Consider the following 26238-nt stretch of genomic DNA (forward strand, 5'->3'; position numbering starts at 1 on the left):
ACCAGGCCTGGGAAGGGAACCAGCGCGTAGAGATGCTTACAGTGGCTGTACCAGGGACATTTCCCCCCAGCCATTTGCAGGCTGTTTCTGGCTCATGCATACCAGTGCAGAGGCACATAGAGTCTGGAGCAGGGATGAGAATTGCACTGCTGCTCTTTTCTTTTACCAGTGCTGTGGGCTTTCTACTCTCCATTCCTGAGAAATGCCCTTCTGCTTCTCCCCTCCAGTTGTGAACATCCTCCTCCCACCCTGGAACTCTCTCCAGCATGGCATTACTCCCAGTCTGCCTGACCTCTCAGCTGCTGCTTGCCCCCACTTGGTATCTTTTGCCAGGCCTTCTGGATGAGTTTGTCGAGCAGGCATTTAAGAAGTTCCAGTGTCAAAGCAAAGGAGACTGTCTCTTTAAAAGAATGAGCCAGGGACTTGCTGCCTTGAGCTCTGAAAGGACAAGAATTGTTTCTGACTGAGCCAGGCCTCTGCGAGGTCCTTACGAGGAGCATCCTGCTCACTGCTGGCCTGCAGATCCTCTGCCCGTGGAGCAGACAGGGGATTTCAGTTCTAGCTTCGCTCTGGGTGTATTTCTGCCATTCGCTGTCTTGCCGAGCTACGTTCCCTTGGCAGCTCTTTGGAGATGGTTTGTTGTTTGCCTGCATGGGGGACGTGGGCACGTCAACTCCATCTACTCCTATGGAACAATAAACATGGCTAACAGCTGTCAGCTCACAGGCAGTCTCAGCTACAGCCGTCTGTCCAGGCGGCCTTGGCATTGAGCCAGAGAGGGCACCATGTATGGCCTGGAAGCAGGCCCAGACTGGGCTCCCCATCTTGAAGGCAGTGATAGTGCGCTAGAGGGGCAAAAGTGACTGGGTAGCATGAGGGGCTGTTTAATGTCATCTAGATGGAAAGCCCAATATTCCTCCCAAGACGAAATCAGATCCCACTTGTGTGTGTGACATTTCATGGGGTCCCCAGATCCGAGTCACCTTGTCACCCCCTGCCTCCAGTCAGAGGGAGTCCGCTCCCTAAGCCTGTCAGCCCCTCGACCACTCTCCTACGGGTTACGCCAGCCCTGAGTTGCCTTGCAGGTTAACGATACCTGCAGCCCAGTCCCCGAGTCCCTGAGATAGCTATTCCCTGCCACTGGCTACTCACAGAAATCCCACACCCCTGCCCCAAAGGAGCAGTGTGTCTCAGTGAGCCAGTTTTACCTTAACATCCCCCACCCTCAACACACACCCCTTGCAATAAAACAAAAGAAGGTTTATTTGCGAAAGGATAGTGATTCTCCTAGAAACAAGCGTGACGGATGGAAATAAATGGTTGCAATACAAAACAAAATCATTGAACGCAAACTGGGTCTACACTTACTAACAGTTACCTTTCCTAGCTAATAAATTAGGCTTTCCCCTCAAAGTTCAGTCTGGTACAGGGCTGGCTAGCTGGCTTCCCGGGAACGAGTATCCGATTTTTCATGAGCATGCTGCCCCGTGCCATCTCTGCTCAGTGAATGGATCCAGAGGCCTTTCCCCACCCTGTGTTATACTGATACAGTCTTTTGTCTTTATACAGAACCAGGGTGATCCCCCATCTATTGTAATGTTCCTTTTTTTTACCTCCAAGCGATTTAGATTGTTTGCGGTTGTCTCTGATGGTTTTTTATTGAAAGTCTGGGGGTGGAACAAGGCTAGACAAATGTGCCTGGTATTACATTGGTGGCTTACTAGGGCAGGGAGACAACTCCCTCCTGCTTGAATGGGCTACCACTGAGACACATTATCCCCTGGTGATTAACTTTTACTTCCAGTCCATGAAGCAGACTTTCAATATAGTTACCTTATAGGGTTGCCAACTTTCTAATTGCACAAAACCGAACACCCTTGCCCTGCCCCACCCCTTCTCTGAGGCCCTGCCCCCACTCACTCCATCCCCCTCCCTCCATCACTTGCTCTTCCCCACCCTCATTCACTTTCACTGGGCTGGGGCAGTGGGTTGGGGTGCGGAAGGGGCTGAGGGGTCCAGCTGGGGGTGCAGGCTCTGGGGTGGGCCAGAAATGAGGGGTTCAGGATGCGGGCTGGGGCGCTGGGCTGGGGCAGGGGGTTGGGGTGCAGGAGGAGATGAGGGCTCTTGCTGGGAGTCCGGGCTCTGGGGTGGGCCTGGGCCAGGGATGAGGGGTTTGGAGTGCAGGAGCGGGGCTGCAGGCTAAGGAGTTTGGAGTGCGGGAGCGGGCTCAGGGCTAGGGCAGGGGGTTGGGGTGCAGAAGGGGGTGCAGGCTCTGGGATGGGGCTGGGGAATGAAGGGTTTGGAGTGCAGGAGGGAGCTGCAGGCTTTGGCTGAGGGGTTTGGAGTGTGGGAGCAGGCTCTGGGCTAGGGCAGGGGGTTGGGGTGCAGGAGGAGGTGAGGGCTCTGGCTGGGAGTGCGGGCTCTGGGGTGGGGCTGGGCTGGGGAGGAGGGGTTTGGAGTGCAGGAGGGGGGCTGAGGGGTAGGGCAGGGGGTTGGGGTGCAGAAGGGGGTGCAGGCTCTGGGGTGGAGCTGGGGATGAGCGGTTTGGAGTGCAGGTGCGGGGCTGCAGGCTGGAGCTGAGGGGTTTGGAGTGCGGGAGCGGGCTCAGAGCTAGGGCAGGGGGTTGGGGTGCAGAAGTGGGTGCAGGCTCTGAGGTGGAGCTGGGGATGAGAGGTTTGGGGTGTAGGAGGGGGCTCAATGCTGGGACAGGGAGTTGGGCTGCAGGAGGAGGTATGGGGTGTGGGTTCCGGGAGGGAGTTAGGGTGTGAGAGGTGCTCAGAGCTGGAGCAGGGAGTTGGGGTGCAGGATTGGTTTCCAACCTGGGGCACGGGGTTGGAGTGTGGGAGAAGGTTCAGGGTTCAGGCTTCAGCCAGGCGGCACTTACCTCAGGTGGCTCCTGGTTGGAGCTAAGGCAGGCTTCCTGCCTGCCCTGGGTCCACATGACTCTTGGAAGCAGCCAGCATGTCCGTGTCCTAGGCACAGGGGTGGCTAGGGGGCTCTGCACAAAGGGTTCTTCTAGGGCAGAGTTGAACCAACACAGACCCTGACCTCCCTTGTTACCCAAGGCTGGAATGGGCCCTCCATGGCAGGGGGGCAGAGCATAGCAAGCGGTGGTGAACTGCTAACCATGAATGAACATAGAGCCTGACGTCTCCTCTCTTAAGGGGTCAGGATGGAGGGGTGAGGGGGAAAGCTGACATAGCTTCAGAGAAAAGAAGTCAGTGCAACAAGTTGTTATAGCTGATCTTTTAGTAACAATCTAGCCAAGACATAAAGCGAAAAAAAAAAAAGCCATCCCCTTGGGAAGAAGTAAATGTCATATATTCCAGCTCTTAAAGGGGCCTGCCTTTGCAGTCCTGAAATCTGCTTTGCACGTGGATCGTATTTTGCTGCAAAAGCTTTTTCTGTGCGTTACATAACACCCCTCCTTCCCCACCCCAAAAGGCACAGCAGGAACAAAATAGGAACAATCTACCTGGGTTTAGCAGGTAATCAATTTAGTCAGGCATCCTGTGTTCCGGGCGCTGCAGCTACATTGTACCCTTCAGACTCCAAGCATTTGGAAATTCAAATCAGCTCACCAAGGCGCTGACACTGGGGTTTGGGAGAATGATCACTCATCTGGCAATTACCAAGCAGCACTACTTGTTTCACACCTTCATGACAACAAATATTTAAGACCATCTTCTCTTCACATCCTGCAGCAAACAAACATGGACTCGCCTGGGGGAGGGAAGCCAATCCATTGCAGCACTGAATCAACCCTCTTAGCAAAAATGTGCTTTGCCTCCCACAGTATCATTAATAAACACCAGTAAAAGCACAGTATTGTGCTTTCGCAGGCGTCTTGTTTCTCCCCACTGCCGCACAAATAGGAAATCAATGTTCAAGAGCTAACAAGAGGCAGGGGGAAGGTTAATGTGGCCAAGTCCTTCTCTTTGGTGTGAGCTGGGCAAGGGGGAGTGCAGGTGTGTCGGTTATCCAGTGGCACTTAAAAGCAGATCAATGCCGAGCAGTTAATTGAATAGTAAGGCAGCTGCAGAAGGAGCCTGGAGTGGAGCAACCTCCTTGGTTCAGAAAAGCTGATGCTGGCCAGGGAAAAAAGGCAAAATAAACCCATCAAGCCTTGTTATTTTTCTAGGCGTGATGACAAGCGAGTGCTGGGCCTCCATCCGGCGTGGAACTACAAACAACGAGGAACCAGCCACGCAGAGCTGGCGTGTGATGTGATGTAGGGTGTGAAATGCTCTATGCTGCTGCACTCTACTTTCTGGTAGATTGTCCTCTCTCACGTCCTGGATGAATTTTATTAATACATCCTCATTGTTTCCCTGGGTGAAACACCAAATTATTGTAAGTGAGGAGTAAGTGCAAATGGTTGAGAGCTGTTCTGCAGGTGCATAATTCATGTTGTGGTCCATTATGAGCATCCAGAGGAGGCAAATACATCTCCTGGACCGTACTGTGACCTCATAGACAAGAACATAGTTCTCCATTGGTTTCCCCAAAGACCTTGGATTCCAGGGCATCCTGATCTGGATACCAAACCTAAGAGGGACTAGGTCAAACTGCTCATTGCTCCCTGGCCTTCAGGATCATGAAGAACTTATAAATAATAATACTTAGTATTTATTGAGTGGTTTTCATCCATAGATCTCAAAGCATTGCACAAAGGTGGGTCACCATCATGACTCCATTTTATAAATGAATCAGAGAAGTTAAGGGGCAGCTGTTTAAAGCTATTTAGGCATCTAAAGAGGCAGCTAGGCACCTCATGGGATTTTCAAAGGCACCTACATGCCCGACTCCCACTGATATCAAGTTATCTTGAGTTATCAACACTCAAGTTACTTCTGTCGAGATAGCTGAACTTGAGCGAAAGCAGCCATGCTACGATGGGGGATGTATCACTTGATGATTATCTGTTCTCTCCATTCCCTCTGAAGAACCTGGCACTGTAGGAAGACAGGATATTGGGCTAGATGGACCTTTGGTCTGACCCATTATGACCATTCTTATGAATTAACACTTGTTCTTTTGAATTAACATTATATCCCTGCTAGCGCTGCACTCACTCATGTGAGTCATTAAGACTTCTGGGGTCAGAGCCCACAGTTCCTTGGCCTGCGGAAAGCGGAGCCACTCTGTGGCTTCTTTTCCAGTAAACTGTGGGACAAGTCATCTGTCCTCTCTGCGTATGGGGTGAGGTGGGGGTGGGAATTGTGGGAAGGCATTGGAGGACTAGTGGCACTTTAATGGAGCTAGTCAGCAACCACACTAGAATGGTTGTATTAGTGCTGACACGTAGGTGCTGGCTCCAGCTTTCGCCTATACCCGCGATGAGCCCAGCCAACTTAGCTCAAATGCAGTGGTACCATTGCCTCAAGGGCTTCTGTGTGTGAAAGTGACTCAAGTTAAGGGGCAACACTTGAGTTATAACAGGAGTTAACTTTGGAGTGAAGACAAGCTTGTGAGGGCTGTCCCATACCTCCAGTTGTGATGGCCTAGTCACGTTACTGGCACTACTGCGCATGGGTGAGGAATTTGTGTGTGACTGGGAGTTGAGTTACCAGGAACAATCAAGCTACACCATGGGGTGATGCTGTAGTAGCACCAAGGCTTAAGGTCCTTTTGAAAATCCCCACCTCAGTTCTCTAAAACTAGAATCTGTTGCTCCACGAAGGAAGGAAACAGCAAAGGCAGAAGGCCTCACACAAGAGATCCATTAGAGTTCGCTGCCCACAGGAAAAGTGAAGAAATTACATAGACAAGGGCTACTCTGTTCTCTTCAGTCAAAATGTACCGTGTGGGTGAATATAAACTGATAGGGTTCGAATATTCACTCTAAAAGTAAACATCCTACGACGCTGCAGGCTCCAGCACAAATGTATCCCTGGTGTTTAGCTCTGTTGAGTTAATGGTTATTCTCCATCTGAACAGACTACACTGGAGTTACACAAAGGTGAATAAAGAGCCCCCAGTTTTATTATTGCTTTCAATCTCCTGGTTTGGGGAGCTGTGACTCATTGCTTTTTGAATGCCTGGTGTTGGCAATACTGGCAGGGACTTTGACTGTGTGTGCAGTGCAGGATGATCACCGTTCCCTCATTTGATGCCTAATGTCCCAGAAGTGGTATCCAGTGTAGGCTTTGCTGTGCCTTGTATTCCAGCAGTGATGACCTAAGAATGGCTACATCGGGTCAGACCAACGGTCCATCTAGTCTAATATCCTGTCCTCTGACAGTGGCTGGTGTCAGATGCTTCAGAAGGAATGAACAGAACAGGGTAATTTATCTACTGATCCATCACCTGTCACCCAGTCCCAGCTTGTAGCAGTCAGAGGTTTAGGGACACCCAGAGCATGGGGTTGTATCACTTTGACTATCAGCCTATGATGGACTTAACTTTCATGGACTTATCTAATTCTTTTTTGAACCCAAATATACTTTTGTCTTCACAACATCCCCTGGCAATGAGTTCCACAGGTTTACTTTGTGTTGCATGAAGTACTTCCTTTTGTTTGTTTTAAACCTGGTGCTTATTAATTTCACGCAGAGACCAGTTTCACAGACGGGGTGTTGACATGTAGTCCTGTAACGGGACATCTGGCTCTTCCCGGGAGCAGAGGCGAGGACCCTGGCCCAGCCTGAATAGAGGACTGCAAAGAGGGCCACAAACCCCAAAGCCTAGCAGGGTTCCATGGGATTCAGGCCTGGAGCTGCCTTGGCCCAGGACTCAGACCCAGAGCCAACAATCATCCCCAGAGCCAGGCTTAGCCCTGTCCTGGGGACTCAGAGCCAGGGTCACCCCCAGAGCCAGGGTCACCCTCAACCTGGGGATTCAGCCCCGAGTCACCCCCAGAGCCTGAGCCAGGGTCATCCCTGTCCTGGGGACTCAGAGCCAGGGTCATCCGCAGAGCCAGGGTCACCCCCGTTCTGGGGACTCAGAGCCAGGGTCACTCCCGTCCTGGGGTCTCAGCCCCAGTCACCCCCAAGCCTGAGCCAGGGTCAGCCCTGTCCTGGGGACTCAGAACCAGGGTCACCCCCGGAACCTGAGCCAGGGTCACCCCTGTCCTGTGGACTGAGAACCAGGGTCACCCCCAGAACCTGAGCTAGGGTCACCCCTTTCCTGCGGACTCAGAGCCAGGGCCACCCCCAGATCCAGGATCACTCCTGTCCTGGGGATTCAGCCCAGAGTCACCCCCAGAATTTCAGCCAGGGTCACCCCCAACCTGGGAACTCAGCCCCAGTCACCCCCCAAGCCTGATCCAGGGTCAGCCCCGTCCTGGGGACTCAGAACCAGGGCCACCCCCCAAGCCTGAGCCAGGGTCACCCCTGTCCTGGGGACTCAGAGCCAGGGCCACCCCCCAAGCCTGAGCCAGGGTCACCCCTGTCCTGGGGACTCAGAGCCAGGGCCACCCCCCGATCCAGGATCACCTCTGTCCTGGGGATTCAGCCCAGAGCCACCCCCAGAGCCTGAGCCAGGGTCACCCCCGTCCTGGGGACTCAGAACCAGGGTCACCCCCAGAACCTGAGTCCGGGTCAGCCCCACCCTGGGGACTCAGCCCCAGTCACCCCCAAGCCTGAGCAGGGCCGCCCCCGGAGTGCAGGCAGGCGGATCCCTTAGCCGCAGCCCGGCTCCTCCCCCCGGCGCAGAGCCCATGTCCCGCCCCGTGGGCCCGGGGCTGTCCGGCCGCTCCTGGTCCTGGGCAGCCGCTGCCGCCCCCTGCCGGCCTCCCCTCCTCCCCGCAGCCCGAGCCCGAGCCCGAGCCCGGGAGCGAGTCGCTGGCGGCGGCCATGCTCTCCGCCCCCCTGCTCCGCCGCTGCTGCCTGCTGTCCCGCCGGGCCGGAGCGAACCGAGCCGCCTGGACTCGCAGGTACCGGGGCCGAGCCCAGGGAACAGCCCGGACGGAGCCGGGCCAGGCCTTGGGCCCGGTCCGGGAACTGCTGACATGTCACAGCCCCGCGGGGAGCAGCCCTCCCGGGACTGATCCAAAGGGGGGGGTGCTGTCAGCCCCAGGGGGAGCCCCCTGCCCCCCCACAGGATTGGGGGAGGGAGGCTGCTCTGTCTGACCCAATAGGACCCGCCCCCCTCCGCCCCCCGGTCTGGCGCCGTCCCAAGGGGGCGTGTGGTTCTCTGACCCAGGGAGATGCCCTGGCTTGTCTTTGATCCAGCCCCGGAGAAAGGCGGGGGAGAAAGTGTGGCTCTGTGTTTTGGTGGGAGCACCCTGGGTTGCTGCTGCTACTGACCCTTGGGTGGTTCTGTCTGACCCCCTCTCTGTCTAGGATACTGATCCAAGGGAGATGTTGTCTGCCCCAGGCGGAGAAGCCCCTTGTCTGTCATTGGTACTGATCCGTTGGGGGGGCAGTCATCTGTCCAGCCCGGCATTCTCCTCTGTCTGTCCCTGGCCAGGGCCAGCGCTTCCATTTAGGCGACGTAGGTGGTCGCCTAGGGCACCAGGATTTGGAAGGGCGGCAGGCAGCTCCGGTGGACCTCCTGCAGGCGTGCCTGCGGAGGGTCCGCTGGTCCCACGGCTCCGGTGGAGCATCCGCAGACACGCCAGAGCAGTGGGACCGGTGAGCCGGCCCTGCACCTAAGGCGCCAAAAACCCTGGCACCGCTCCTGTCCCTGGCGCTGACAGTTTATGATCCTTTTGCTCCCCCTAGTCTAGCCCAGAGAGAATTTCTGCCACACCCAAGAGTGTTGTCCTGCCTGCTGCTGTTATTATGAGGCATGGTTTTGTATTCTGAATCTGGCAGCCCCTAGGAGGCCTGTTGTGCTAAACACTACACTTGAGTGCATGACAAGAGACAATTGGGGGATTCAAAAAACTGAATGGGTGGAGGTTATACAAGGTTACAGTAAGGTTCCCTATCTGTCCTACTGCCAGTCAAGAAAAATCACCAGCCCCAGTATAGCCCTATTCCCCTTAGACACCCCTAGGACTGAGATGTTCCCTTCATCGCAGTATGAGAGTAAGTGTTCTCTACAGCTAGATCTGACCCAGTTTTGCTCCTGGGGGTTATGTGTTTGTTCAGCCTGCCACTGATCTCTGTTCAGATTGGTAATGACCAGGGAGAGATCAGCTGCCTCATTTGCCTGTCTCTGAATCTGAGCCCCATTCCTCACTGTTAGGATGTTCGATGCCGTGCTGATGCCTGTACATCTGCCTGGTGCAGCATTGATTATTTGTGGGTTGCAGTCTTTGGAGCTGATCCCAGAAGCTGTGTAATGTCAAGATCACTTGATACTAATCCCCCATATAAGTGTCTACTCTACCTATCTGTCTTCTCTTGGCCTAAGCTTTGTAGTTAACCTTCCCCTTCATTCCCTTCTCTTGCTTTTGTCTTTGCTCTGTCTCCCACACCCCTCCTTACACCTGGAACCCCCTTCTGGACCTGCTCCACCCTGTCTCCATCCTCTCCTCCTCCTTCATGTCCCATTTTAGGAGTTACTCCATTCACAAGGCCCACCAGGTCCTTGGTCTCCTTGATGACAAGATTGAGTGAGAAAAGATGAGCCTCACAAAAAGTGTGGGACCCAAGAGACAAGGTGACCCCACCCAGCTCACTGAATTACTTGTGTATGTTACTTCCTATCTTTTGTTGGCTTCTGCCTATTTAGGCTGGGAACTCAGAGGAGGATCTTGTCTCTGGATCAGTGTGAGGAGCACCTGGCACATTTTGTAGCTGTGTAAATGTAAGGTCCCTGTTTCTGGTCTCCTTGTGGAGTGAGTCAAGGCTGTGGCGGTGAGGCCTTTTAAGGTCTATGAGAACAGTTAGGAGGTAAAAGGAGAGATTTTTTTGGGAGGGGGGGTACGCACAGAGGATCCTGAGGGCTGAGTTTTCTTGGGGTGCTAGGAGGTTGTGTGTGTGGTCCAGGTTGGGACATTGGCTGGAGACTTTGGAGACTCCAGGGATAGCTCAGTGGTTTGAGCATTGGCGTGCTAAACCCAGGGTTGGGAGTTCAGTCCTTGAGGGGGGCCAGCTGGGGAACTGGGGTAAAAATCTGGGGATTGGTCCTGCTTTGAGCAGGGGGTTGGACTAGATGACCTCCTGAGGTCCCTTCCAACCCTAATATTCTATGATTCTATGACTTGGATTCAGTTGCCTACCCCACTGTGTGTAACTTGGAGTGAGTCTCTGTGCCTTGGTTCCCCAGCTGGAAGAGTGGGGAAGATAACTGTTCCCTATCTCGCAGGGATGTTGTGAGCGGTCGCCTAGGGCACTAGGATTTAGGGGGGAGCCATTTTCTTCGGCCGCGACCGCTGCGGCCGGATCTTCAGCCTCCTTGGTCACTGCCAGCATTTTGGCGGAGGGAACTGGGGCAGGGGAGGGCGGGGAGGGCCGCCTGCAGCAAGTAAGGGTGGGGGGTGGCACGCAGGGGAACTTCCCGCCCCAGCTCACCCCTGCTCTGTCTCCACCCCGAGCACTGTGTCGCTGCTTCACTTCTCTCGCCTCCCAGGCTTGCGGCACCTAAGCTGATTGGCAGGAGTGAGCTGCTTCACTTCTCCCTGCTGCAGGGGGGGCACCTCAGGGTGGAGGAGGGGCACTGCCGTGGGGAGGGCACCTCAGGGTGGAGGGAGGGAGCTGCCGCGGGGAGGAGGGCGCCTCAGGGCAGGGGTGCGGGGGGAAGGGCGCAAGGTGGAAGTTTCGCCTAGGGCGTGAAACATCCTTGCACCGGCCCTGGTTGTGAGGCACTCACATACTGTGGGAATGAGTACAGGTACCTGCGGCAGAATGAGGTGGCAGTTATGAGCTTTATATAGGTGGATGGTCTGTGTTGGACAGAAAAGGAAGCGTTTTGGAGTGTGCTCAAAGGAGCAGCAACCTATCGGGCTGGGGGCTGCAGGGAGAAGAGCCATGTGTATGCTGAGCAGGGAGCCTTCTTGGGTATGGCTAAGGAGCTGGTATTTGGCTGGAGGGAGAGGACACAGCCCTCCCCTGCTGCAGCTGTGCACCTGGGCTGTAGGAGCCGCTCTCAGCTAGGCTATGACACAGCTCCCGCATCACAATGGCAGCATTAACACTCCTTCCCCTGCCCACTGGGGGCGTTCTTGAGCTAGCTTTGTGCTGGCGGGGCCTAAGTCACCTCCACCCAGACCCCTGCAGTAACCCAAGAGGTTAGTGTCACAGCTCATGATTCCAGCCTGGGGTTTGCAATGAGGAACCGGCAGCATTCACAGATACAGACTGACCACGCTGCCGCAGCCAGCCCACCGGGGATCACTCCGGGCATGTACAGGGACCTCAAGAAGTCTGGGCCATATGCTGATCCAGTCCTTAGCAGTTCTTGGGACTTTGGTATCTTACTCGACTGCGGGGATGAGTGATGCTAACAAACCTTTGTGTTCCTTGTCACAGGACTGTGTTTCTGAGAGGGGGCCCAGCCATGGCCACAGGAGGGAAAAGCAGCCGATCTAGCATCCATCGTTACACCAACCGTCTGATTAACGAGAAGTCTCCCTACCTCCTCCAGCATGCCCACAATCCGGTGGACTGGTGAGAGAGAGCCTTCCCCTCTCCCATTTCATTTTGCCAGCAGTGAAGCTGGGTAGGGTGCGTGGGATCTGGGATGGATGGCAGCACAGCTTAAATCAGTGGTGGGTACCCTATGGCTTGCAGGCCGCAGGTTGCCCACCACTGGCTTAAATGTATAGCCAGAGTTTTCTATTAGAGACTTTTAGGTGCGTGTGGGGTGGGGACTGGGTATCACCCTGATGCTGTGGAATTGTGTGTGTCACCCTGAGGCTATGGAGTTCTTCCCTTCATGTCGTGCATGCTCAGATTTGTGATAATCTTGTGGGGCAGGAGGTGACCATGTGCTACAGGCCAGAGCCCGGAATAGGATTTGATTATCCACAACAAGCACACTGATTGCCTCCCATCTTATAACAGGTTCTCAGCCAGCGTAAAAGGTATCATTATAAAACCCAGCAGCGCTCATGGCAGAAGCCCCTTTCTTTCTTTTCTCCCAGGTACCCATGGGGCCAGGAAGCCTTTGATAAAGCAAAGAAAGAAAACAAGCTGATATTTCTGTCAGGTAACCCAAGGGCAAATGCTCTGAGTTTTCCCATGCAGGGTTATGTAAATTACACCATAGGCCAAGTGTCTTTGTCTTAGGCTGGTGTGTGAATGGCACTGGAGATTCTCCGAGAAGATTGTCTGATAACCTTGTACTAGGTATCAGAATGTGAGGATCAGATAGTTTTAGGGTTTATCTACACAGAAGTTATTCCAGAATAAGATAGGATCTGAATTTAAATAACTGTAGCTATTCCTGAATACCTTTTTGTGTGGATACACTTAATCCAGAACAAGAGTGCTGTTTTCAGGTTTTGCTTAATCCACCTCCAAAATGGATTAAGCATGATCAATTCTGGTTAATTCCCACATGCAGACTAGTCCTTAAATGGACACTAGTTTAAGCTGGGCAAAAGCGTGCTCTGAAGTGTCCCTAGTCTCTGTTTGCCAGAAGCTGGGAATGGGCGACAGGGGACGGATCACTTGATGATTACCTGTTCTGTTCATTCCCTCTGAAGCACCGGGCATTGGCCACTGTTGGAAGACAGGCTACTGGGCAAGATGGACCTTTGATGTGATCCAGTATGGCCGTTCTTATGTTATTATCCAATGGGCTCCTTCTTGTTTACAAGAGCCTATGGGGCAAAATCCTAGGGGTTAGAAATGGAAATGACAGAGTGACCTAACCTGCATTCCCCAGTGCAGACTCATTCTCTGCAGTTTACTCTCCAGTCCGATTTGTAACTGTCCCATTGAATGGGGATCCCCTTGGGAGAGTATTCCACAGTGAATAGATTTCATTAGTAGGACATTTGTCCCAGTAATCAGCTTGGAACCTTTCTTTAATTGACAGTGTTTGTTTTCAGTCGGCTATTCCACCTGCCACTGGTGCCACGTGATGGAGCAGGAGTCCTTCAAGAACAAAGAGATCGGCAAGATTCTGAACGACAACTTTGTGTGCATAAAAGTGGATCGTGAGGAGAGGCCAGATGTGGATAAAGTTTATATGACCTTTGTGCAGGTGAGGAGGTGGGTCTGACATGGAACAATGAGAAGAAAGAGGAAATGCATGACAAGAGGTGTGGAAAGAACCTCTCCACCATCCCTGGGTTAGACACACACATTGTGATACCAAGCGATGGCCGAGAGATGATTACTTATCCATGGTTTTTCTTGTAGGCTACCAGCAGTGGAGGAGGCTGGCCAATGAGTGTGTGGCTTACTCCTGACCTCAAACCCTTCATAGGTGGGACGTATTTCCCTCCCGAAGATGGAATTTACCAAGTCGGCTTTCGAACGGTGCTGCTCCGAATTGCCGATCAGGTATATATACATTTTTGTGACCTGAGATTTTGTGGTAGGTTTTTGGGTCCTCATCAGAAAAATACAGCACAGAAACCTGGGACAGGGAAGTGGACTAGCTTTTGCTATTAGCACTTATTGTTTGATTTGGAGGGTTGATGTGGAAAATTGGGATTTGGGGTTGGTATAGTGGGGACATGTGTGTTTGGGGGACAAGCAAACTGGATGTGGGGAAAAGAGAGGGGCCAGTTAGTGAGAAAAAACACCGGCTGATGGACTCTGCATAGGGGAGAGGCACAGAGCTCTGGATGGGTTAGAGATTGATTAGAATTTATCTGGGGAGAGGAATCATTGGGTGCTGGACCAAAGACCTGGACTGGGGCCTGAAGACAGAATCTGGATTTGAATAACACAGGGAACCTCATCAAGAGGGGACAAAGGCCATGAACTGCTGATGGGGCAAGACTGACCTTCCGGCTCTTTCATGGTCTCCCTCCTAGTGGAAGCGGAACAAAAATGCCCTTTTGGAGAATAGCCAGAGGATTATGTCAGCGCTGCTGGCCAGGGCTGAGATCAGCATCAAAGGGGAAGATTCACCCCCACCTTTTCCAGAGGTGATGGCCAGGTGTTTCCAGCAGCTGTCTGAATCGTATGATGAGGAATATGGCGGCTTTTCAGAGTTTCCAAAGTTCCCCACGCCAGGTCAGTCCATTGTCTCCTAACTGAGCCATCGCAGCAGAAGGGAGCAGCGCAGGGCATGGAACTGACCTCAGGTGCGCGGCTTTGTTATTGTATTGCAGTCAATTTAAATTTCCTGTTCACATACTGGGCCCTACACCGGGCATCCCCTGATGGTGCACGGGCCTTGCAGATGGCGCTGCACACTCTCAAGATGATGGCCTATGGTGGGATTCATGATCACATTGCTCAGGTAACGGGGGCTGGGTGTTAGATGGCCTGGAGTGATGGCTCTTGGAGGCATCTTGTTTGGGTAGCATGAAGGAAAACCCTGGAGGTATAATCGCATTGCTGACCAGGGGCAACCTGTGTGCACGTGTACTGTTTCTGTCTCTGCAGGGATTCCACCGCTATTCCACCGACCAGAGATGGCACGTTCCTCACTTTGAGAAGATGCTGTATGATCAGGGGCAGCTAGCCGTGGCCTATGCCAGGGCGTTTCAGGTAGGCCCACTTTAACTCTTGGCTCTGGTGATAACTTAAAGCTCTGAATCAAGACTCAGAAGAATTGGCCCCTGAGCAGAGGTCTGATCTCAGCAAGAAGCCGCTCATTTCGGACAGTCTAGACTGCAGAGTGTGCTTGGTGTGGGGAGGACTGGAAAACTTGCCAGCTGTCCTCTGGTGCCGAGAGAGAGACAGATACCATACTCACGGATAGCCTCAGCCCGGTTCCGTGTCCCGTCCCAAGACTCCTGCTCAGGTGAGGGGAGGCTGGGATGGAAAGGGGCTGCTGATAGGCTTGTCCCTGACAAAATGTCGGTGGTGATGGGGAGCAGCAGCAGTGCAGCCGGGACTCCCTGGTGAGATGCTCCCCTGGCACTAACCGGCTGTTTAGTTCCACAGGAGCGTGATGAGAGCTGATAGGAGAGCCTCGGGCGGCAAGGAGAGAACATTGCTGAGCAGTTGGATTTACATGGCATTATCCAGGCTGGGGATTTCCGCAGGGAAAGGAGAACAAGAGCTGGCTTGCCAGAGCAAAGCCTGGTGACACGGGCTGCCTGAGGCAGAGGGAATTCCAACCAAGCCAGCAGGCAACGTCTTCCCAGCATCTTGGGACATACCCACCACCCTCCCCCTCCTGGCAGGCTCTGCCAACATCCTCTTCCCCAGCTCCATTCGCTGTGTCCCCACTGAGATCCCAGGCTTAGCCCCTGAGCTACCTAACCCTACCTGGTTAGAGTAACGCTGTGACTTTGTGAATGCCACACTCAGGGGCCTCTTAGAGCTTTACAAAGCGGGGGAGGGGGGGTGAGGAAGTAGCACTGGCCCATTTTACAGGTGGGGTAGCTAAGGCACAACAAGGTGAAGTGACTTGGCCAAGGTCACACATCAAGTCAGTGACAGAGCCAGGACTAGCCCCCCAGACCTCTACTTTATCCCCAGGACAACTGGCTCCAGTCAAAAACTCCACCCGACCCTCTGGCGGTCCCTGTCCATAGCACTGAGGGGAAGTCTGTCTGAGCTTTGTGCCAGCCAGGCACAGAAGCTGCTGCACAAGCATTGGCAGGATGAGAGGGAGCTCTGGGCCAGGCTGTTGACAGACGCCGAAGGCAGTTAGGTGCCAGATCATTTCAATGACATTTGGGATCCCTGCTCCTTGTGGCTCTGGAGAATCCCAGCATGTTGCAGAGCAAGAGCAGCACTTGTGTCAAATTGGCAGCTAGTTGGCGTCCCGTCCCCAGCACTGGTACAGCACCGGCAAGGGCAGCACACCCCTCCCCCGTGCAGCCCTGCCAACATGCCCCAGCCCTCACTGGACATGGTCAGCAACGGATATTGTTGTGATGGAAATATTGATCTGCTAGCATCTCTCCCAGGAACCACGGACTCGTTCCCCACAGACCGCTGAGCGGAGAGCAGATGGGAAGAACTGGGTCCTCCCAGCCAGCCTGAGCCCTTTGCCCATCCTCAGCCCTTTCCCACCAAAGACAGGCCGAGGGAATCTGGCAGCAGTTTCAGATACAGAAGCTCTGAATACAGAATACTTCAGAGTAACTACTCCACCCCTGTGTGTCAGGGTCCCTCCACCCTCCCCACATGTCTCAACACTGTTTGAGAGTTAATCGGTTCCCTCTGAACTACCATTAGCGAACGCCTTCGGAAACGCTCACTTAGACTCTCCACCAGTGTGTGTCCCAGGGCACAAGCATGGGTTGTTGATGCACGCTGGGGGAGTCTGTAGATCAGGATGTACACAGCTGTTAGCCACCTCGGGTTAACCAGCAGTCAGTGAACTGGAGTTACAGCAGGTGTCTTATACATGGGTGTCTCAGCATCTTCTCACGTGTGTCAAGTTCCCTGCACCAGCCCCCCAGTGGCTCTCTGTCCCATCTCAACACTCTTTCCTTGGTTTTAACCCTTTCTCTGGCTCAGTAACGCCATCCTCTTCCTTCTCTCTGCTGACAGGTTGGGGAGGGGAGCGTGTGGGAGAGGTGTGAACCCCTGGTCTCAGAGAGCCGGAGAACTGTACAGGGGTTGGGAGGGGGCAGAGAGCTGCAGATGGGATGGGAAACTTCATGTTTGGGATGTGACCTAGGAAGGACCCCCTTGTGCTCCAACTCCTCTGCCAGGAGCACGGGGCAGGAAAGTCTCAGGAGCATCGGAGTCATGCATTTGGGCTGCAGGCATGAAGGATGCCCCTGCATTCCTTATGCCCCCAACCTGCCTGGAGTGAGGAGCCCAGAGGAAAGTGCTGGCATTAGCTTGGCTTCACGAGCTGCCTGCAGGTTGAGGTTCCCCTCCCTGTTACGCAGAGGGGGAAGAGGAAAGCTATCGAACCTGTGAGCCATCAGCCAAAAGCACGGCACAGGTGGGAAGATCCCTCAGCTGAGCATCCGTGGAGACGCCTTCCCACAGGGACAGGGCAGAGGGTGGACACAGACCCCACTGGGAGCTCGACTCCCCCAGCATGGGGATCCTGCTTCCCAGAGCAGCGGGTGTGAATCAGCAGGAGAGAGGCTGTGCATGGCCTCACCAGAGCAATACGGGTTCTAAGTGTAGGACCCAAGTATGATGGATCTGAGGACCCTTGTTACCTGTCACCTGCGGTGGAGGCAAATGAAATTACTGGCCTATCTATTGTCTTGAGATCATCCCAGGAAATTCAGCTTGTCTGAAGCCGGGGACTCTGGCCATGCTCTGCCGGTCTCTGGCCAGATGGGGATTCCTGCCTCACCCTGCTAGCCTCCAAAGGGTTTTGCTGCCAAGGTTTCAAACACAAGCAAGAGTGGAGCTTTGGGTGGGACGTTCTGAGCTTGACTTTGTGTAAGCGTCCAAAGGACATCTGCTCTCAGCAACCCTGGTGTAGATCTCGGGTAACTCACAGAAACCAGCAAATTTCCCTGGTGTGACGGCGACCCTCCAATCCAGTCCTGGGTGTGCAATCCTTGAACCAACAGATCTGCTGTTTCCCTGCATGAGCCTTTAAAGTAGGAGCCCCTGCTCGATCTTGTTAGCGTCGCTGTTCCTCCCTTTGTTATCACTGGAATGGAATCCTTGTTGTGTCTTTAACAGATTTCTGGCGATGACTTCTTTGCAGATGTTGCTGCAGACGTTCTGCTCTACGTCTCCCGAGATCTGAGCGACAGGGTAAGTCAGCACCTTCGCACGGGTGCGGGAATCACTTGCCTCATTGCTGCCATCACGTCCAGCGGCTCCTGTGCTTCGCCAGCGATCAAAGTCACTGGCACGAGGGCAACCCGCTCTGCTCCCGGTGCCCAGGCTCCTTCGTGCCTGTGTATCCCCACCTCTGCTGGCTGCAACAGACTGGTCTATGCCAGTTCTGTCTCCTTCTGTCTTGTTCCCTGCGGCGCTTCTCTCTGCCTGGGACAGAGAGAGGTCTATGCCTGACTGTCACGGAGTTCCTGGGCGATGCTCTGGAACTGCTCCCCACCAAGCCAGGCAGGACTTTGGGGAGCCTCCTCTCCCTTGGAGCAGACTTGTTCAGGGCAAGAAGCTCACACGTCTTCACCTTCTGGGTCTCTCCTTGGAGCATTCAGCATCCTCTGCCCCTCCATGCGCTTCCCACAGCGAGCCTGCCCCAGTGGGGTCCTGGGGAAGCCACCGGGTCCTGCACCCCCACTTTGCAGTCAGACGTGACTCTTAGCCAGCCAGTAAAACAGAGGTTTATTCAATGACAGGAACAGGGTCTAAAACAGAGCTTGTAGGTACAGAGACCCGGACCCCTCGGCTGGGTCCATTCTGGGGGTCAGTGAGCCAGACCCCCACGTCTGCCCCCAGCCAGCTCCAGACTAACAACCCCTCCCAGCCCCTCCTCTCTGCTCAGCCCCTTTCCCGGGCCAGGAGGTCACCTGATCCCTTTGTCTCCAACACTTTCAGCTGGCACCTTTGCAGAGGAGGGGCCCAGGCCATCAGTTGCTAGGAGACAGAGGGTCAGGCATTTAGGTGCACTGTCCCTTTGCTCTGCCAGATACTTAAGAACTGCCATGGGGACACTGAGGCACCAACACAGTATTCAGAGCAAACATTAAGAACATTCCTAGTTCGTCACACTGACCTATCTAGGTATTTCCATGGTCCTCACGACTGTCCTACCTGAGCGCCTCACAATCAGTAATGGATTTTAGCCTCACAACACCCTGGTAGGGAGGGAAGTGCCATCCCCATTTTATGGAGGGGGAACAGAGGCACGAGGAGATTTAGGGATTTGCCCACGGTCAGACAAGAAGCTGAGACATGAACTGAACCCAGATCTCTTGCATCCCCAGACCATACTGATATATCAGTAAGCTGCACCTGGAGTATCCCCTTCTGCCCTGTTCCCTGCAGCGCCTTCTGCTGGCTGGGGTGGAAATTTCTCTGTGTCCAAAGTAGACCCCTCTGCCCTGTTCACTGCAACGCCACCCGTTGGCCAGGGTGATCAGTTACAGAGGCTTGATTGTACATCGCTAACGCATGTGTGGTGAGGGGGTGGCAGCTCTTACCAGCCGGCGTGTTTGTGTTAATGGTGCTGCTGCTTGTTTCAGGCTGGAGGATTCTACAGTGCAGAGGATGCAGACTCCTATCCGACAGCCAAGTCCAAAGAGAAGCGGGAGGGGGCGTTCTGCGTGTGGACGGCAGAGGAAATACGGCGCCTCCTTCCAGAGCCTGTGGAGGGGGCTTCAGAGAGGAAGACTCTGGCAGATGTGTTCATGCATCACTATGGGGTGAAGGAAGGTGGGAACGTGAGCCCAGCGAAGGTGAGCTGAGAGAGGGGGCCTAAGGCTATGGGGAGGGAAATGGAGGAGGGGAGGGGACACAGGGGACACTGGCCTCTGAACTGTGCGGACAGGCATAGTGAAGCGAGAAGGATTCCAAAGTAACGGTATTGCAGGGGGATTCTGGGAAGGTGTATGGAGATATCGGCAGTTAGCCAGACTGGGAGGGGATGATACGTGGCAACTGGGGGTACTGGGAGAAAATGTCTCTAGCAGCTGAGGATACTGGGAAGACATCATGTGGAAATATTGGCTGTTAGTCACACTGATAGCTGTGGTTATTGGGAGGAATCCGCACTGGCGGCTGGGGATACTGGGGGGGGGGAGTGGTGCTGGCTGCTGGGGCCTGGGGAGGGAGGTACTGCTAGCTAGGGGTCCCTGGAGAGAGCCACCCTGGGGGTAGGACACAGTCACCTACTTGAGTTTGTGATGGGAGGCCGTCCTGGCTGTTCCTCAGTGTGATAGGAAGTTTCCTGGAGAGCACGAGTGTAGGTCTGGCCAGTGGTGCAGCCTCATCTGGTCCATGAGGTGGGAGGTGTGATGCTGCTGGCTCCTCGTTTCAGGACCCGCACAAGGAGCTGAGGGGGCAGAACGTGCTGATTGTGCAGTATTCCCTGGAGCTGACGGCAGCCAGGTTCGGGCTGGGCCTGGAACAGCTCAAGATGATGCTGGCGAAGAGCAGAGAGCGTCTCTGCGAAGCCCGGGGTCACCGACCACGCCCACATCTGGACACCAAGATGCTGGCGTCCTGGAACGGTGAGAAGGGCTCAGGGGAATTGCTGGGCATGAAAGGTGCACACGACTCGCGGGGAGTCACGTGCAGCCAGTGCTGGGCTCGCGTCCCCAAATGCTCTGGCTACAGAAGCAGCCAAGAGGCCTTGTCTAAATCTCTGGAGAGTAACCATGGTCCAGGGCTGGATTACAGAATCTGAGGTCCTAGGCCCACCCCATGACAGGGGACCTCCCTTGCCCCCCACTGCACTGGGGCACTGCCCCCACCACATGGCTCCACACTTCACTCGGTGGGCTTGGGCCAGCTCACACCTCTCTGAGCTGTTGTTTCAGGCTGGGTGCAGACTCAGGCAAGCGTCAGCCACACTTGGGTCACATGGTCAAGCTTTTCTCCACAACCCCAAGGGCTAGGAGCTTACTATTTTTTTTTAAATGAAAGCTGAGATTTGGCTGTTATCACATGACTCCAGGAGCAGGGGCCTTGTGCTCTAACCCTGCGCTGCTATAGTCTCATCTGCCCAGGAGCGGGCAGCCCATCCAGATACTGAGATCAGCTGAGAGAGTGGTTTGAGGGAGGGCTCTTTGAATGAATTGTCCCAGACACCAGGAGGTGCTGCAAGAAATGAGACGGGGAGATACCCAGGGCGTAGAGCAGTCTCGGGCCCAGCCAGCGGGAGGCAGTGCAGAGCCTAGAGTCCCTTTTGGACCCCGAGTTCAGTGCCTTTAGGCCACGGTCATGGCTGAATTCCCTCCCTTGCTCACTGTTTGGGCTTGGCCTTCGGCTCTGCCTCTTGGCCTGCCAGTCCCTGCAGGGGATGGTCTGGGGACCTGCAGAGCCTTCCAATGTGGGGGTGGGAGGTATGTCAGGCTGCTGGGGCATCCTGGGCGCACACAGGTGAGGGGCGATTGCTCGAGGGGTCCCTGCCTTTGTTACTTCACAGCCGAGAGCCGACCCTGCCAAGACGTCGTGGGCTGGTAGCTCAGCAGCAAGGCGGCTCCATTCCAGGCAGGGCTACGTCCGGCCGGCCCTCTGCCCTTTGTTCTCTTTCCTCCCCTCTAGCCCCTAGCCCGCCTTCCCCTTCCCCAGCCTCTGGCATCCCCTCCCTGACTGTCCATGGCTTCCCCTCCACCCACCCCTCAGACCCCTTCTCCTGCTGATGGTCCCTGCTGGGCTCTGCTCTCCGTCTGTTGGACTGTGACCTTTCTTCACCTCTGGGGCATCTCCAGCGCCCTGGGTCAAGCTGAGAGGCCCTCCTGGGAGCATGGGCAAGGTGCAGTCTCCCTCCTGGGAAGGCATCTGGCAGGACAGTGCCCCGCCTCTCCTGCAGGCCTGACGCAGGCATCGCCTTTCTTCCCAGGTGCTGCGGAGATACTCCCTCTCTGAGGCTCTCCGCCTCCCAGCCCTGAGTGTTTCTCTGAGAGTGGCAGGGTTATAACCGAGCAAACCCAGGGAAGGGGCACTCAGGACTGCTTGCCGAGACGCTTCTCCCATTTGCCAGCAGGGGACAGCAGAACCTTTCTCTGGTTTTCAGGGCCGCCTTTGTAGAGGCTCCTTAACCCGTGTAAACTGTCAAAAGTGTCTGTGTGGCGCAGTGGGGCTGAGATGTCACGTATTCAAGTCTCAGGCTAGGATCAGAGCCCACGGCCAGCACTGACTGCTGGCTGGCATGGGGGTGGAGGGGCCAGGTGTCTGTGTATGGCTGGTACGAGCCCAGGGGTCCCATGGTAGGTAGTAACCTCTGTCCTGACCGGCGTTCCCTCCCAATGAATCAGGCTGCATGTGAGCTCTCCTGGAGTCAGAGGGCTGCTGTGCTTGTCTGTCGTGACCGCACGGCCTGGCTGGGGTACTGCAGGTGGGAGAGACTCCGTATTCCACCAAAGGGGCATTTCGGAGCGTTTTTCCTGTCAGGTGCCACTCTGATGAGATGTGATGTTCTCAGTGGCTTACGCTGGTTGTCAGGGGCTGTGGCCTGTCCTGCGTTCAGCCTGGCTTCGAGCTCAGCAAAGCGAAGCTCCAGGCGGGCTGTTTAAACAAAGGGGTGGAGCTGGTTGGTCAGTAAACGGTCCCAGTTGCAGCCTGAGTGAGGCTCTGTTCTCTCTCTGACCCGTGCAGGCCTGATGATCTCGGGCTTCGCTCAGAGCGGGATGATCCTCGGCAAGGAGGAGTACGTCAGCCGGGCCGGGCGGGCAGCTGACTTCCTGCGAGGCCACCTGTTCGATGTCAGCAGCGGCAGGCTGCTGCGGAGCTGCTACCGGGGCAAAGGCAGCTCGGTGGAGCAGAAGTGAGTGCGGGAGAAGTCGCTCAGCACGGCGTTGGGTGGGAGAGGGTATCGGCACAGAACTAAGGAGGCCGATTGTCTGTCCAGTCAGTCTGTCTGTCTCTTTAATCTGCCTCATCTGTTCTGCTGCATTTGGAAGGTGGCCATTGCTGTGGTGTCTAGGCTCCGGTTTCCGTGAGGAGCAGGTTTTTTGCGTCCCTCTGAGTGTCCTCCACTCCGTTCACAGCCCCCAGCCTTCCCCTTGGGAGCCCTCACGCTGCCCAGCCTGCAGGCTGCCAAAGGGGTCGCCATGACTACACGCCTCGTGGACTGCACTCCCGGCCCTTCTGGGTTTCCCCCCACCCTGCTGCCAGGGAGCGGGAGGCTGACGTTGGCTGGTGCTGCAGGATGTTGCCACTGGTCTCGCGGACTGGCTGGTCGGCTTCAGCGTTGGAACAAGAGAGCAGAGGAGAGACTGAGAAGCAGGGTCCCAGCCAGGCCACGCTGGCGTGGCAAGTCCAGACAACTCTGCACAGCTGGAGGGACCCTCTGTCCGGAGGTCTGTCTGGTCCATTGTCCGTATGGCCATGCAGCCATCTGCCTGTGGGTCCGTTCAGCTCTCAGTCCGCCTGCCCCCTCGGGGCTGGGGTTCTGCTCAGAGGGGCAGATGCTGCCAGAGCCTGGGGCAGGTCTGTTTCCCGTATCTGTGTTTGAGGTTAGCTTGATTCAGCTCAGGGTAGATGGGCTCCCAAGAGAGCTCAGAGGAATTAAGGTCAAATCCTCTCCCGGCTCTTTCTTATCTTTACCATTTGAAGATGCCTTCTTCCCCTGCTGCCTGCAGAATGGCAGCTGGGGCTGAGCACTGTAAGCGCCAGTCTATGCACAGATCGAGATTGGACAGGATCGGTAACAAAGCTCCGTTTATCAAGGGCCAGCGCTAGTTGCTGCCCAGAGGGAAACACTCAAAGGCCCTGCTCCAAACAGCTTCTGCTGAATCCCCTACTACCTCGCTAGCCTCCCGCACCGTGTGCCGTACCTTTGACTATGCCTCCCTCTAGTGGCTGGCCCCTCTCAGCCACCCACTGGTGGCAAAAGGTTCTAGTTTAGCTTATGCAGGAGGGGCACGTGCTTTTGTGACAGATCATCCCATTGGCGACCCCTACTGGCATCTAGGAGGCCTTGTTGTGTTTGTTACACGCACCTCCAGAGTGACGCACACCCCAACACATGGTGTAGACATACAGAGAGTGTAGGCAGGGGCAGGCCCAGACGTGAACACACACACACACACACACACACATGTGCCCGTGCCTACGAGCACACACACACACGTCAGTGTATACGGTGCACACATGTGCAAGGACCATGCACATCAGATACAAGTGTGGCCATGGTACCTGCACAGACCCTCACGAAGTACATGCAGGCCCCCTTGGAGTCCAGGCGCAAGGGAGCTGCTGCACGCTCGGAGCTGCTGCACGCTCGGAGCTGCTGCACGCTCGGAGCTGCACAGCACCCCAGCGATGGGCACTTTCTTAATATTTGTCAGCAGCGCCGATGAAACAATGGGACAACTGTGACAACAGACGCCAGTAGCTCCACAATCTGGATGAGCCCCTTGCCCCCCCTTCACTTCTTCCTTCCTTGCCACTGCGCTCTCCTGGGCAAACACAAATTAGGCGTGTGTCAACAGGGAGGAAGACAGTTTGAATGGAAGGTTATTTGCCTGGCTAACGACTGACTGCAGCGTGGGACGGACTGCACATGTGTTTGCCTGGCAGGGCTCCAGGCTTGGAGGCGGTTTGGAGTGTGAATGTGAGGCCAGGGAGATGGGTCCCTAACCATGTTCCATTCACCCTCCCCAGCACTGGGGCTTCTGTTTTGGGAGACAGTCTGGTCCTCAGCAGTGCTGAGCACCCTCCTTTCTCACTGATTTCAGCGGGAATTGAGGGGATCTGACCTTGTGAAGGCAGAGGATCCGGCCCTTTGTATCTGTTTCCATATCCAGGTTGGTACTTTGCTAGTCATGTGGGAGATGGCTGGGGGCCATGTGCCAGCAAGAGGGTATCAGGTTACAAATGACGGGCCAGATCCTCAGCTGGTGTAAACTGGCTTAGCTCCAGTAAAGTCAGTCTGCACTAGCTGAAGATCTGGCCCAATATCCTTCAGGTCATAAGCTGACCACAAGCTGGGCTTCGGAAGACCCCCCACTGCATGGGGCAGTGTTCCCCAGCAGCGTGCTCCACGGGAGGAGGGATCATCTGCCTTCCAGTGTTTACAGGGACCACAGACCCATTCCAGTGTGGTGGATCTCATGTTTTTCTGTCCCTCCCTTCCCTGACTGTTTTTGCAGTGCTGTTCCCATTCAGGGCTTCCTGGAGGATTATGTCTTTGTGATCCAGGCGCTCTTTGACCTTTACGAGGCCTCACTGAACCAGGGCTGGCTGGAGTGGGCCGTGCAGCTCCAGCGCAAACAAGACGAGCTCTTCTGGGACTCCAAAGGCTTTGCGTATTTCTCCAGCGAGGCTGGGGACTCCTCTCTGCTCCTCCGCTTGAAGGATGGTAAGTGCCTCGTGGAGCCGGGCTGGGCCCCTAGACTCAAGTTGAGAATGAGGAAGTCTTGAGAACTCATCATAAGGTCATGCTGGGCACAGTGGTGTTTATGTGTAGGACCTACAAGAAGCCAGGCTGTCATTTTCTTTAGTTGTAGTCATCGTTTCATCAAGAAGCGGAGAGTGGGATACCCCAGAAGCAGCAGAGTCCTACTCCAGCAGTGCTTTGTGTGGTGGTGCCGGGCATTGGCTCACAAGGAGGAGCTGATATGCAGAGCGTCACATTAGTCATTGCTTGGTTGCAGAGGTCCTTGCAGGCTATCATGGGAATTCTCTGTAGCTTTCCCAGCTTAGACAGTGACCATCCCAGTCAGCTTGGAGCCTGGGTCTCCAGCGTGGCAGTGCAGGCCACTACTCTGCTGCCGTGAGTTGCTGGGGGCCTTGGTAATGTCTTTTAACAAGCAGCCTGGGTTTGATCTCTCCATGGTGAAGTTGAGACAGGGCCCAGGGAAAGATTTCCCAGCCCCGGGATCTTTCATGCTTTGTCTGTGGCCTAGGTCTCAAGGCAGCAGCCTCTCAGACATCTGCCCAGAGTGCATCTCAGAGCAGCAGCCCTGGAGAGGCTGAGCGGTGCCCGGCCCTGACACCTAGCATGCTGACATGCTCCTTCAGCGGCGTCCTGCTGGCATGCCAGGCAGCCGTGTCCCCATGGCGAGTGCTGCACCCAGGGGTCACTGGGTGGCTTGGCTGACAGGCTCTTGTCTCCCTGTAGATCAAGATGGCGTGGAGCCCAGTGCCAACTCCGTGGCTGTTGCTAACCTGCTCAGGGCAGCCTGTTACTCTGGCAACATGGAGTGGGTGGAGAAAGCCGGGCAGATCCTGGCTGCCTTCTCGGAGAGGCTGCTGAAGATCCCCGTGGCCCTGCCAGAGATGGCCCAAGCCACCGTGGCCTTTCACCGCACTCTCAAACAGGTAAGGAGTTTGGCCAGTGGATCTCTGCAGTCAGAGACTCACCTGCTGCTCCCCCAGCACGTCCTGCTCTGTCCTAGCGTAGAGGCCCCTCCCTCATATGTTCGGGGCGCCGGGGGATCTAAGAGAGGGGATGGCGGTGTCTGTGTGAGTTTGCTCTTGCCCATAGGCACATGTCTTTGTGTCTGGGTGTGCATCTGGATTTGTGTGTGTGTTTATGCACGGTTGTGTGTATTTGTGCATATGTGTGCGCTTGTGTATCTATGGGCCTGTGTGTTTGGGCACGAATGCATGCACATGTGTGCCTCTGTATCTGGTGGTTTTGCGGTGTGCGTTTGTGCATGTGCATGCCCGAGTGTTGCTGTGCACGTGTGTGTATTTGGGAGGGGAGATGCCGGAACGGAGATAGCCCTCTTTGGAGCGCTGTCCCAGCCCTGGTGTATGGCAG

General features: G+C 55.1%; 1 protein-coding gene across 4 annotated transcripts in view; it reads left to right on the forward strand.

Annotated features, from left to right (window-relative positions):
- The first annotated feature begins 7773 nt into the window (after positions 1 to 7773).
- The window catches only part of SPATA20 (spermatogenesis associated 20), a 37492-nt gene continuing 19027 nt past the window's right edge, over positions 7774 to 26238 (forward strand). The window contains exons 1-15 of one of the 4 annotated variants that reach the window (XM_050920500.1): positions 7792 to 7876; positions 9625 to 9749; positions 11364 to 11501; positions 11978 to 12042; positions 12890 to 13044; positions 13203 to 13346; positions 13826 to 14027; positions 14126 to 14256; positions 14403 to 14507; positions 17577 to 17651; positions 19049 to 19261; positions 19843 to 20035; positions 22125 to 22293; positions 24623 to 24831; positions 25594 to 25793. In XM_050920500.1, coding sequence (XP_050776457.1) covers positions 11392 to 11501; positions 11978 to 12042; positions 12890 to 13044; positions 13203 to 13346; positions 13826 to 14027; positions 14126 to 14256; positions 14403 to 14507; positions 17577 to 17651; positions 19049 to 19261; positions 19843 to 20035; positions 22125 to 22293; positions 24623 to 24831; positions 25594 to 25793 — 1971 coding nt within the window. In that variant the 5' untranslated portion in view covers positions 7792 to 7876; positions 9625 to 9749; positions 11364 to 11391. Of the gene's footprint in view, positions 7877 to 9495; positions 9584 to 9624; positions 9750 to 11363; positions 11502 to 11977; positions 12043 to 12876; positions 13045 to 13202; positions 13347 to 13825; positions 14028 to 14125; positions 14257 to 14402; positions 14508 to 17576; positions 17652 to 19048; positions 19262 to 19842; positions 20036 to 22124; positions 22294 to 24622; positions 24832 to 25593; positions 25794 to 26238 lie in introns of those variants that run through there. The other 3 variants (XM_050920499.1, XM_050920498.1, XM_050920501.1) reach the window with 3 other exon arrangements.

This window comes from Gopherus flavomarginatus, chromosome 12, assembly GCF_025201925.1.
Source record: "Gopherus flavomarginatus isolate rGopFla2 chromosome 12, rGopFla2.mat.asm, whole genome shotgun sequence".
Classification (NCBI taxonomy): Eukaryota; Metazoa; Chordata; order Testudines; family Testudinidae; genus Gopherus; species Gopherus flavomarginatus.